The sequence below is a fragment of the Miniopterus schreibersii genome (genome assembly GCF_964146895.1).
Source record: "Miniopterus schreibersii genome assembly, chromosome: 4".
NCBI lineage: Eukaryota > Metazoa > Chordata > Mammalia > Chiroptera > Miniopteridae > Miniopterus > Miniopterus schreibersii.
Genome location: NC_138105.1, coordinates 79,176,259 through 79,189,407, shown reverse-complemented (window position 1 = coordinate 79,189,407; position 13,149 = coordinate 79,176,259). Strand labels below are relative to the sequence as shown.

At 37.6% G+C, this 13,149-nt stretch overlaps 1 protein-coding gene across 1 annotated transcript in view; it reads right to left on the bottom strand.

The window, feature by feature from the left end:
* The window catches only part of PPP2R2A (protein phosphatase 2 regulatory subunit Balpha), a 64,409-nt gene extending 51,654 nt beyond the window's left edge, over positions 1-12,755 (bottom strand). The window contains exons 1-2 of the mRNA XM_081136372.1: positions 12,441-12,755; positions 10,550-10,624 (exon numbers count right to left, since the gene is read on the bottom strand). Of these exons, the coding sequence (XP_080992498.1) occupies positions 10,550-10,624; positions 12,441-12,447 (82 nt within the window). The 5' untranslated portion in view covers positions 12,448-12,755. The remainder of the gene's footprint in view (positions 1-10,549; positions 10,625-12,440) is intronic.
* Between the last annotated feature and the right edge of the window lie 394 nt (positions 12,756-13,149).

Genomic DNA, 13,149 nt, shown 5'->3' with positions numbered 1-13,149 from the left:
GCCTTGCATTAGTTCTACCCCCTCCCTGTAAGAACCAGAAATTTAGATTTAATGAAACAGTATTTTTGAAAATTTAACCATATAGAAGCATCATGGGAGCCTAAAGAGAGGACAGAATATAGTTTTACTAACTCATAATCGTAAGTTAACAATGCTCAACTTCTTTGAGCTTCAGTGTCCTCGTTTACAAAATGACAATAATGTCCACCTCAAAGGCTATTTTAAGAAATGCAACCTTGATCATTCCTTATCAACAATTTCATTACAAAGAAATGCAATGCAGTTATCAAATTTTCCTATAATGCTGGACTTTGCTTAATTAAAACACACATTAAACAACATACTGGCTGTCTTCACTGGTAATATAGTGTTTTACAGTAAGGAAAAGTGAATTATAAAACCTATGGGATTTTCTATTTTTTAAACCAGAAACTGCAAAACCAGTGAGGTGAAGCTTCAGTCAAAAACTTGGATTTTGCCTAATTTTTCCCTGGAATAGTCTAAAAGTAATCCAGTTCTAGTTTTCAAACTGTTAATCTAGGGTAATAGATTTGTCTCACAGTGGTACCAATCTGTGTTCTTTAATATCCTCTAATATACTTTCATAATCTGCCGAGGGCTCTTTCTGTCTACCTCTAATCACTTATAGGAAGTACTTTTTAGCTGTTCCTTCTCACAGAACCCGAGCTATATATAAAAAGACAAAGAGCACACAATAACTTAGACATGGAAGCAACCTAAAGGTCCATCAACAGATGATGAGATAAACAAAATACAGTATATACATACAATCTTAAAAAGGAAGTCTTGTCTCATGCTACAACATGGATAAGTCTTGAGGATATGAAATCCAATCACAAAAAGACAAATACTATAAGATTCCACTTGCACATGAGGTATCTAATTCACAGAAACAGAAAGCAAAATGGTGGGAACCAAGGGCCCAGAGGAGGGCAGAATGGGGAGGGATTTAATGGGTCCAGTTCCAGTTTTACAAGATGAGAAAGTTCTAGAGATCTCTTTTACAACAATGTGAATATAGTTACCACTGAACTGTAACTGACTAAGACAGTAAACTTTATGTCAAGTGTTTTTTACAATAAAAAATGCATTAAAATATTAGGGAGCTAAAAAGTATTTCACTTGAAGAATTGGTTCTGCTGGTAGAAAAAAATAATTCTCTTTTTATGTCAAAGGGAAAAAAACCTAGGTGCAATCCCATCTCTACTATCAATTTCTGTAATAACCATTTTGCATGCTGCATCCCTAAGTAAGGAATTTCACAAGAACTATTTACTGCCTACAACAGCCTATGTATCTTGAAATAGAGCCTTCCCAGTCTATCAGCCAATAGAAAACATTAAAAATTCTTCTTATGCAATCTTAGAAACATATCTACTCTAGGCCCATAAAATTGTTACCTGTGGGAAGATGGAAAAAGGGGTAAGAGTAAAAAGGTTCTATTTCTACTTTTACACAGAGCAGACTTGAAACTCTACAATGGCAAATTCTAAATCTTTAGAAAATGTTTTAAAATTTCCTACAAATCCCTGTTACCTACTTTGGTTTCTCTCTTAATACAGACTACTGAAGAAGAATTTAGATTCTTTCTAAATGAAATTAAAAATGAGCAATTGGTTCAAAATCCAATTTATTCTTCTAATGTCTACCTATGGTTAAAGTGACAGTAGTTTTTAATTAAAAAAAAAAATTACAAAGGGAATCCACTAAAGCGGTCAAAGCCAGTATCTTAGAGAAGATTGATCCCTCTAATAGTATATCAGGATAAAGAAGTACTAAGAGGCCCTGCCAGTGTGGCTCAGTTGGTTGGGAGTCATCCTGTGCACCAAAAGGTTGCTGGTTGGATTCCTAGTCAGGGCACAGGCCCAGGTTTCAGGCTTGATCCCTGGTGTGGGGCATGCATGAGGCAGTCAATCAATGTTTTGCTCTCACATGGATGTTTCTCTCTCCCTATCTCTCTCCCCCTCCCTTCCTTTCTCTAAAATCAATAAAAACATATTTTTAAAAAATTAATAAACAATAATAAGTACTAAGAGAATTCCTAAAAAAAAAAAATAATAACACCTTAATAGACTAAAAATTATCATTACCATGTGAAAATATTCTTGACGCCTCCAAATTTCAGTAGGCATATAACCACAGGCAAAATTTTGCATTAAAGCTGAGGTTCTTAAACAGTCATTGGTTGGTCCACGATTGCCCTTTACCTGGATAAAGGAGATCATTCAAAAACTTCAGAAGAGAAAAATCCCAGTTGACATTTGAACATTCAAGGAAGTCAACCAATAGAAACTACAATTAAGGGAGTATATAACCTTTGATATCATGGTATATAGAAGCATTCAATAATGATTTGTCAAGGATTCCACATATGCCACAAGCAAAGATCTAGATGACATTTTAATCAACCACTGCTAATGTTAACTAAAAATAACTCATATTAATAAAAAATTAGCTTAAAATAAACCCAATATTTGAACATGGGGAGAAAATTAGTACATCAAGTTTTAGAAGTCCTACATCAACAAATTTTTTTAAGGGCAGAAAATAGCCACAAAAATACTGAAAATACCAAGCAATAAATAGTTGATACTGCATTCTTAGAATGGGAAATTCGGCAACTATTTTAAAACAGAATTATGTTGTACTTTAAGGAGAATTTAAAGAAAAATACTGTTCCTTCTCTTTGTCCTCCCTTTAGTAGTTAAAAGAGTTGGGAAATAGAAAGTTATCATGCAAATTTTATGCCTTTCAGGAAAAACAACAACACATCAAACTGCAACATGTTGGGCTCAAAACACAATGTCAAGGGCACCAACTCTTTTCTAATGACCAACCCAGAAATGGCACTAGATGAGGCTCTGAGGAATGCAGCAATCCCTACATTAACTATTAATGATAGCTGGACCTGAGCAGAGTGGAAAATGCCCTAAAAAACTTTTAGAGCTAAAGTATTTTGGCAAATATGTACTAGTATTTAATCTAAGGGACAGTAAATTTAAAAACATATGGAGATATGCTTCCTTCACCAAGATCACCAGATGAAAGAGTTTAAGGCACATCTAATTTGGTATCTAAAGAACAGCAAGGGAGTAGGCTAAAACAGTCTCGAGTGATAGGAAAGCTTTAAGACATTCATGCACAAAAGTAGCACACTATTCTGATCACTTATCTTGAGGTTCATGAGTCTTTTAATGCATAAGTACAATGAAATCTATTAACAGGCTAAACCAACAGTTGTCAGATATTTCTGCATGGAAAGACTTCCCTTACATTTATTAAAATCTGAGAACCCCAAAGACCTTTAAACTTTAAAACATTTATTCATTTAAAAATAGTAATAAGCCTTACACATTAACAAATTCATTAAAAATAACTTGCTCCCCGCAAAACAAATTAGTGAGAAAAATGGCATTTTACATTGCTGCAAGTTTCTCTAATAATGTCTGATTTAACAGAAGGTGCCTAGATTCTCTTAATTGCTTCTGCATTCAGCATACTATCCTTGTGTTGGTTAAATATATGAAGAAAATCCAGCCTCACTCAGGTATATAGTTGGAAAGGGAGGAGTATTTTAATAGGCTTTGCAAGTAGCTACGAATATATCTGATATTACACCACAACTCGACATGTGGTAGTTTCTTAAAGGTTTGTGGACTCTGAAACCCTATTAGTTGTCTGTTACATCAAAATCCAATGTTCTATCTTGCACTTTTACTTATGCATGATGTTTAAACATCACAGGCATTGGTCATTTGTAAAATACCAATTCAGTTACACAGATCTTCCAAATGCTGACACACTTCACTTACAATATCAAAAAATTGCAGCCATTAATATCATTACTGAAAAATCTTTAGGTACTGGGAAGTTATCAAGCTCAGGATAGCAGATATCAATTTCTAAAATTCTAATTTTTGCTTAAAAGCTCGAAATTTATCATGGGCAACAAATACTGTCCATTGAGGCAAATGATTCACTGTTCATTTGAGAAAATGTATGCCGAACAGCCAAGTCTCAATAGCCAGCTTTTTGGCGGTTCCTACTAGTAAAAATAATGTTCAAAGAAAAGAGCAGATAATTCAACTTGAAACTCAAATAATAATTATGTACATCAATGCTTTTTCTCCAGAAAAGCACTGTACTCTGATCTGTGGAAGAAGTGCTTTAAGCATACTTCTATTTTGTCACACAAAAATGGATGTGTACTCCAGTCAAAATTTAACAAAATTAATAACTTTTACTGTTTCATCCAGGACATTCTTAAGTAAAATTGGCATTTTTTTTAACTGCTGGTACATGGTTGATGGAAGATGACCATGACTACTTATAGGTATTATTTGGTGCCAAAGCCTTGATTCATGTTAAGGTGCTAGCAGATTTACCCACATTGCTTTTGTACCATTGGTGCAAGTTCATTTTTATTATTATGAAAATAGTTTCGACTTCATAAGCCTTTTGAAAGAATTGAAGGGTCACCGAGACCATACTTTGAAATGCAATAAATGATAGCTGTTTTAACAATGATTATGGGCCCTCTCTAACCATAAAGTGCACATACGTACAAACACACATAATACAATTTTACATCTTCAGAAGATTCACAAAGCCCTTATAACCCATTTATAGCACATTCTAGCTAAAAAATTCCATGAACAGAAAATGCAGGCCTCCAAATTGGATTCAATTATTTCAAAATAACAATAATCTACTAAGCACTATAAACAAACTGTTATAAGCAAGTCACATTCAAACCAACCTCAAACACCTTCACCTGAACTAAAAGAAATAGTTCAAGTTTTGAAATAAATAAAATTACCTTAGGGAAAGTAAAAGGTTTGAGGTAATAATCCCAGCTCCACCACCTGCTGAAGTACACACAATTAATAAATGAACCTTCCCAGGCCCGTTTCTCATCTATAATATGGAAAAACAACAGTGTTGCCTTGGCCAGGTGGCTTGATTGGAACGCAGTCCCCGTACACCAAAGGTCTTGGGTTCAATCCAGGGTCTGGGCTCACACAGGAGGCAACTGATGGAAGTTTTTCTTTCTCCCTTCCTCTCTCTAAACATATTCTCAGGTGAGAATTAAAGAGGGTGAGGAGGGAAGAAAAAAGAAAAACAACAGTGTCTACTTATTACATGGAGTTTTTGTCAAGATTAGTGAATATATAGGGTGTCCCCCAAGAATGTATACATACTTTGAATAATTATTAATTCCAATGGATTAAATATGAAAAGAAACATCAACTGAGCTATCAGCTTTTAGTAGTGTATACATTTTTGGAACATCCTGTATATGACAGCTAAAACAATACCTAGTTAAGCACTGAATAAATGCTGGCTGCTGTAATTAAGATGGCCATGCCATCTCTTCCTGATAATGACTATATAGTGGTAACAATTAAATTCCAATTATCTATAAGAAATATAATTTACATATTACCAGGCTTTTACTTCTCTTTCCTTCTACTAAGAAAGCAACTTGCTGACCCTAGAATACTCCATTATAATTTCCATTACCACCGAGGAGAAGAGAAAGATTATTGTTGAGGACATTAACAAAAACATCTAATAATTTCTATCTCCAACCCTCCAACTTTCCTATTTATTAGCATAAGAAACTTAAAATATAGTTTACCTTTCTTCCTGCAACTCAACTCAACTAAGCAATGTATGAATGCAAATAAGTAATATACGGGAATCTTTTTACTAATAAAATAAATTCTTTGCTTCAAAGAACCTTTCATCATTTTGCTTACTCCACAATTTTCAAGGATTTTAAACTTTAGTTCACTAGAAGAGAGTATTAAGAAATAACTAAGTTTAATATTTGGTTTTGTTTATTTTAATAACCTGAGACAAAATGTCAGCTACTACTCTTTCAAATCCATTATCTTTCATATTTTTATCAATAAAGGAATAAAAAGTTTAATATCTTAAAAAGAAAACAAGGATACTGCCTGATACAAGATAAATATGGTCATTCATGTTATTTTATGGGCAAATTTACACTGCATTAAATACTAGACTTCTATCAGTGGTAATGCTAGTGTTAAAAAAAAGGAAGAGCATCACATGGGATACACAGCAAAAATGTTAAATAAGACCATGGCTATGGGTCATTAAGTCTTAGATAATAGCTAATGTGCGGATATTTGAAATCTGCAAACAGGGTTCTACCATTTTTTCCTACTAATTAACCCTAGTGCCTAAATCTAACATGCATTCTACACTTAAAAACATATAGCATTACATATAAAATGGATTCAAAACCATTAAATGTTATGTGAAACCCCAAAAATCATTTGTTTCTCAAAATTTTATTTATGTCCTTATTTGAGGAGTATTTCCACTCTACCATTGAAAGTTATTTTTCTGAGAACCGCCCATAAACCTCTAAATCCTACCAAAAAGAAACTGTAAGCAAAGTGTTGAAAAGATATAATGCATTTGGATCGAGGGCTCATAAAAACAGGCTTCATGTAATAAAATCATATTCTACAATAATTTCCTATGAAAGTTTAAGATTACAAATATGAAGGCAAGGGAAGACTTATTTTTAAATCAAGGCTCCCAGAGAGTCCAACATCTCCAACAATTTAACTTACTAGTAGTAATAATGTTGGGCTGTTTCTTTCCAGGACATCTTTGAGACAAGATTAGAAGGAACAAGAGAAATCACCTAATCCAGTCTTATCATCTTAAGGTTAAATATTGTATACTGGAACCCAGAGGGGTGGTTATCTAACGTGATACAATCTAGTTTGTCACTAGGATAAAAGCCCAAAGTCTCCTGGCTTCTACTATACAGCTGCATCTCATCAATCCAGTTATAAAGCCTACCATGTAAATAAATTGATGACGGCCAGAAGGATCTCACCACCCTACCTTTCACTTATTGTCTTCCCCCTCCATAACATCACAGTATAGTAACATTTGTATTCCTTCACTCAACAAATACTGAACACCTACTGTGTGCCAGGCCTTGTTCTAAGCACAGCAGTTTTTATATAGGCTGGTATACGGCACAAAGATACATTTAGTCCTGCACTAAACTTACAGTATCACAGTAGAAGTCTGAGGTACTAAATATATAGATACAAAATCTTATGAAGGAAGATTTTAAAAATATTTCCAAAAAGGGGAGATACAGGATTCCAGGACTGACTTGAAGGATAGACAGGATTTTGATAAGTGAAGAATTGTGGGAGGAGTGTCAGGCATTCCAAGGGGAGAAACAGCGAAACACAAAGAAACAAAGGTAAGTGTATAGGACTTGAAGAACAATATCCTATTTAGCTGGATTGTAAACCATACTAGCAAATAAACTGAGAGATGTAGAGGCCATAGTGGTGAAGGGTCTCATGCTCTAGGCTGCAATTTCTGAAAGGAATTCATAATCCTATGGATACAGTGACCACTGAAGATTTCTGAGGAAGTAACACTGGGACTGCATTTAAGGTTAACTTAGAAGTAAACAGCACAAGAAGCAGGGAATCATTTTGGAAATTAATGCAATCCTGATGAGAGATATTGGGAACCTGTACTAGGGTGAAAATGAGCATGGATTAAAACATTGCAAAGTAAAAATGGTATGCTATGACAGCCAACTGAAAGTAGGAGGGGAAAGACAATTTGGAGCCTTTGAGGGGAAAGAACTTAGGATGTATCATTAACAGAAAATAGGCAAACCAAGCTGAAGGTTGAGCTTTATGTAACCTATTTAGAGATTAGTATAAACCAAAGGGGACAACGTATTTATCTTATTTTATTTCAGACAAGCAAATCTTCCCTTACTAAAACATGATAGACTGTGATATGCAAAGTACAGTATGCAAAAATACTCAAATTAAAGCAGTGTAATTTGAAAATTGAGCTTCTTATAATTAGTACATTTGTATAGACATAGGTACTAGAACAAGTCATATTTTAATTAAAACATACATACCAAGCCTCAGCATGTTAAGATGCTAGGAATATACTGTATGTTAAAGTAATATTTAACCACCTCAGAAAAAATACTTAATAAATCGGTAGCAAAATGAAGCTTTCAGCAGAAGAGAATTGATCACAAACATTTGGTTCAGTTAGGTAAGTCTGGAATCACCAATTTCTTCTGATTAAATAAAACCCATGTGCCTAATTTGGGAGCTCATCTGCACCAATGCCTTATGAAATGAGAAACAAGGGTTTAACTGAACTCACTTATTCTCTGGATCGAATGGCTGGTTCAATAAAAAAGGAGCAACCTACCAACTTAGCTTCTGAAATGTGAAACTTTTTATTCAAAGTTTCGGCACCCCAAAATATGCCTTTTGGGGTATTGATTTGGGGCTGGTTAGGAAACAAAAAATTCAGAAAGAAACTTTGACCCTCCCTTTACCTGCCTAAAGGAATTCAGATAGAAAACCCCGCTTAAAGGAAGGATCACTTTAGCATCATAATATAAACTGAATGTGGCAGACAGAGAGATATCTGGTAAAGCCTGTTAATTGCACTTCCCTCTGTGTATTATTGGCCCAGCAAGAATCTGTTTACATGTTCACTCTCATCCACCAGTAAATTGCCTATTTTCCCTTTGAAATCCCAGCCCTGCCCCCTTTCTCCAGTGTCCAAAATAGCATATAAACCTTAACTGCATTTTCTTATGGCACCCCCTTATGTACTTCTGGAATAAATTTTGGACATTTCTCCTATTTTAAAAAACAAACAAGCAAACAAAAAACATCCATGTGGTCTTTCTGCCCAGCATTTAACAAGTACACTATGAGCTCCTTCCTTCAGGGCAAGGTTTATGTTCTAGACACCTCGTAGCCCCAGTGCTCAGATTTCAGGAGGCCCCCAACAGATCTCTGATAAAAGGAATAAATGGAAATAAATCAACCAAGGAATGTTTTTCAAGTATACAGCACTTTCATAACTTGGTATTACACAAGAGCACAGAGCTAATGATCCAGTATTTGAGTGCCTACCATTCAACAGGTAATGGAGTTACAAAATGAGTAACACATGACTCCTCCCTTGAACTTAAGAATTTGTTTCTCTAAACAAGTCTAATACCAAAAGGTTTCACCAGAAAACCTTGATCTGCCCCATTTGTGTGACCATAAGTGAGTCTCTTAACTTCTTTAATGTTCTGGTTTCTCATCTGAAAAACAGATGAGGATTCAAAAGAAATGTGAGAGTGCCCTGTAAAGTATCACAAGTACAATGTATGCCAGTTGGCTCGCCACAGGACTCACCAAACTCTGATCAGACACTGCATTAAAAATGACACTGACATAAGCATATCCAAGTATTCTACTGGCTTAACACAAAGCCATTATCCTACTATAACATGGAAAAATCCTCAGAACAGTACTCTAAACTAAGTCAGAAATAGGGTCTTAATATAAGGACAATATAATCTTGAGAAAGCTGATTTATAAACTTTCATTATAGTTTTTAAAAAATTAAAAGTACATTTTTAAATTGATAATTAGAGAAAGAAAAAGGAGGAAGGGAAAAGGGGAGGGGGAGGGAGAGAGAAAGGGAAACATCGATTTGTTATTCCTCTTATTTATGCAACTCAATGGTTGCTTCTTGTATGTGCCCTGACCAGGGATAGAACCTGCAACCTTGGCATATTGGAAAAACGCTCTAACCAACTGAGCTACCTGGCCAGGGCTTAAGAGTACATGTTTTACTTTATCTGAGTTTTGTTGGAAAATTCCTACTGTCATTCAAGACAGAATACTATTAAAATTCAAACTTTAAATAATATTGCTGAATGATAAAATAATGCAACTACTTTTTGGGAAATAATGTCTCCTCCACATCTCAAATGAGTGCAAAATCCTAAAGTTTCAAAACTTTAAACTTTTGAAATACACTAATAAACAAATCTGGAGAAAAAACTAAGACTTAATTATTTCAACTAATCAAATCCAGCTTCTAACTAACAAGAATAAGCTCCACAGAAGACATCTGATATATCCATAGCACCGTCATTTTCTTATCCACCTAAATTAATCCTTGAGACAATAAAATGCATTATTTGAGCCAGTATTGCTCCACAGAATATGGCAATCAGCACCACACTCTCCAAGTAGGCAAGTTAAAAAAAACTAAAAAGCTTCCCTCAAAAATACAAGATGCTGTCAAGATGCTTCTGAGCTGATGGCACCTATTTCAATCTAATTATCTAAAAACAATGTACAAACATGAAAATGCATCACCATTTATTTGTACATGGAATTTACATAGCAAGGAAACCTTTATCATACGAATCGTGGATTTTTCTTTTGATGATTTTACATATATCATCTGTTCCTTTCACTTAATTCCGGGAAAATTAATAATGAGGCATAAAGAATGAAAGATTTAAGACTATTTTCCAGAAAGGTGACTTAAAAAAACTGTTCTTTCATTGCTTGGACAATACAAAATGTTCTTATATAACTGACTCATCTACAGGGAAATCCTTCAGTAATCAAGATTTTGAAGATTCTGTATTTGAAATTTGCATTAGTAAATGCTTTCTTACCTTCTGCTACATCATCATCTACTGCTCCTTTCACCTGAGAAAAACACCACTGAATATCATTCCCTCCTCCAGCTCCTGGAAAAAGAACACATACCAATTAAAACTGAGTTCTGTTCATGTTTACTCTCCTAAACACTGAGATGGTATCTATGGTTGGCATGATACTAGTAGCCTAGTACTGCCCACATACACAACCACCACCCTTGAGCACTAATTTGGAAAAAAGTCTGTCCCCAATAGCTGGTATTGCTTTAGAAAAAAAGAGATTCCCGGTATGAAAAATTAATAGGCCATGTTCTGTCATTAACACTGTACATGTGTTCAAAACTTCCCTTCCCCTCAAAATAAAGTAAAAGCCTTACATTTAAGCAAGACCTACCAGAAAAATAGCAAATATCAAAAGTTAAAGTTTTCCTGTAAGTGTACAAAAGGCCTGCAGAAGAATCAGTAAGGTTAAACTACAATTAAACACCGACCGAGGAGAAAACTTCAGGAACATTATTACTGCCTGGGTGAGGAGTAATGAATGATTCATACAGAACCCTATCACCAAAGTGCATATACAGCAAACACACTCACCACCATTTCTTGCACTGAATTACCAGCAAATCACTGGCTCCAAAGAAAAAAAAAGCCAAAATGAATGCTGGTGAAAAGATTGTCAAAGGAAGCTTGTTTTGCCTCCCTTCATCTTATCCCTCAGATTCCCAAGGACCTTGCAAAGAATTAATTTTGCTAATTTGTCATCTTGTGCAAAACAATTTTAATTTTACTTAATTATTCAACGAGGCCAAAGAGCAACTTGTTTATAGCAAACCATAAGTCAATCCAACCTGTTAACTTTTTCAAAGGTTGAATTATATATCTAAATATTGAAAAAAGCCAGGAAAATTGGTTTGGTCCTTGAATGTTTGTTTCACGTCTCAGCACTGAGGAGGAAATGTCCTCGATCTATGGAGAAAGTGAACCTAGATCTAGAACTGATTCTACTAGGTAGATAATCAGCCACACCAAAATGTACAAAAGTAATCCTCAAAGCAATTACCTTTCTCTTCCTTCACTTCTATTCCTTGCTAAATATTCAAACCTGTTTTTCCCTATGCATCATCCCCCCCTCCCAAGCTTTTACCTAAATCTCTCTCCTCCTGGCTATTTATATCACTGAACTCCACAACTATTTTAACTAACTCAATTGAAACCCTTTTGGGAAAAGGACATCTGCACAAAAGCTAACGTGCAAAACGGAAAGTTGAAATCACATTTTTCATGCAACTTGCTGTAGATTCAAGGCCTTGCACTCTTTGGATGTAAAGGGTAAGAAACGAAAAGGAGATGGTTTGAGACAAAAATAAATAAATTCAGGTTTATAGTCTCAGAAACATACGTGCCCACAGTGGGGGGGGGGGGGGGAGAATCACAATGCATTTTAACTTGTAAAGCCCTCTTCCTTCTCAGTGCAAAATGTATTTGTATAAGCACCCAAGAAGGCTTGCATCAAGGGGGAAAACAGTAATTACATGAAGAAAGATCCGCCAAAAAGCCCGGGGAAGGAGGTGGCGGAGGTTACACCGGCTCCAAAGCAGTAGGGACAAATCTGCACTGGCCCCCACCCCGCCCCACCCACGCCTTACCCCACAGCTCGCCGGCACACACCCCACCCCCATCCATGCCAAGGTTCCAGCCCTCATTTTAAAAGCCATTTCGATATCACAGCGACCACTCGCCGCACCAGAACCCTCCCCACTCCCACCCCACCCCACTTGACCAATTTCCCGAAATCCAAGGGGCGCCCCGTGGCTCTACAAGAAGCCCAGGCGGTCGCTAGGGGGTGATGGAGGGAGGAGAAAGGAAGCGGTGCCTTGTCAGTGGCCGAGGGTGATTTCTCCTTTACCTGCCATGTTGCGCTGCAAATGGTGACCCTGCTGGGTTCCTCGGGGTCTCTGCTTCCTGAACTCACCCCCCTCACCTGGGGATGGGGGGGTAGAGAGGGTGGATGGCGGCGGATGGCACCTGTGGGGGTTGGGGGCGGGGGTCGGGGAAGAAGGAAGAAGGGGCGGGCAGACGAGCCAGCAGGATGGTGGATTTCACTCCGGGGCTTCCCCGCTCTTGCTCTTTCTCCAGCGGCGGCGGCAGCAGCTACGACAGCGGCGGCGGCGGCAGCGGCAGGAGCAGGCGACTCCACTTTCAAAATGGCGCCCGCTGGCCTGGCCAGTGACGTCACCCGGGGGCGGAGCCGCCGGGCTGGGCCGGAGGGGCGGGGCGAGGCGAGGGCTGGGGCGGAGAGAAGCGGGGAGAGGCGGGGGAGCGGCCCGGCGTCCGCCTGGCCCCGCCCCTTCCTCCCGGGCCCGGCCGCCTCGTCCCGCCGGCCCGCCCGCGCCGCGCCCTGGCGCGCGAGCTGACGAGCTGGGCTCTTACAGCGTCCGGGTGTCCGGTCTGCTCGCCCCAGTCCTCGGTCCTGCTGCGCATTACAGTGTCCCAAGGCCTCGCGCCAGGGTCCCGACTCCGGGGCGGGCGCAGCTGTCCAGAAAAAGTGCGCGCTCGCGGGGATTCGCGCGGGCCCGCGTCTTTTCTGCAAATACCCGTGTTGCTGCTTCAAATCG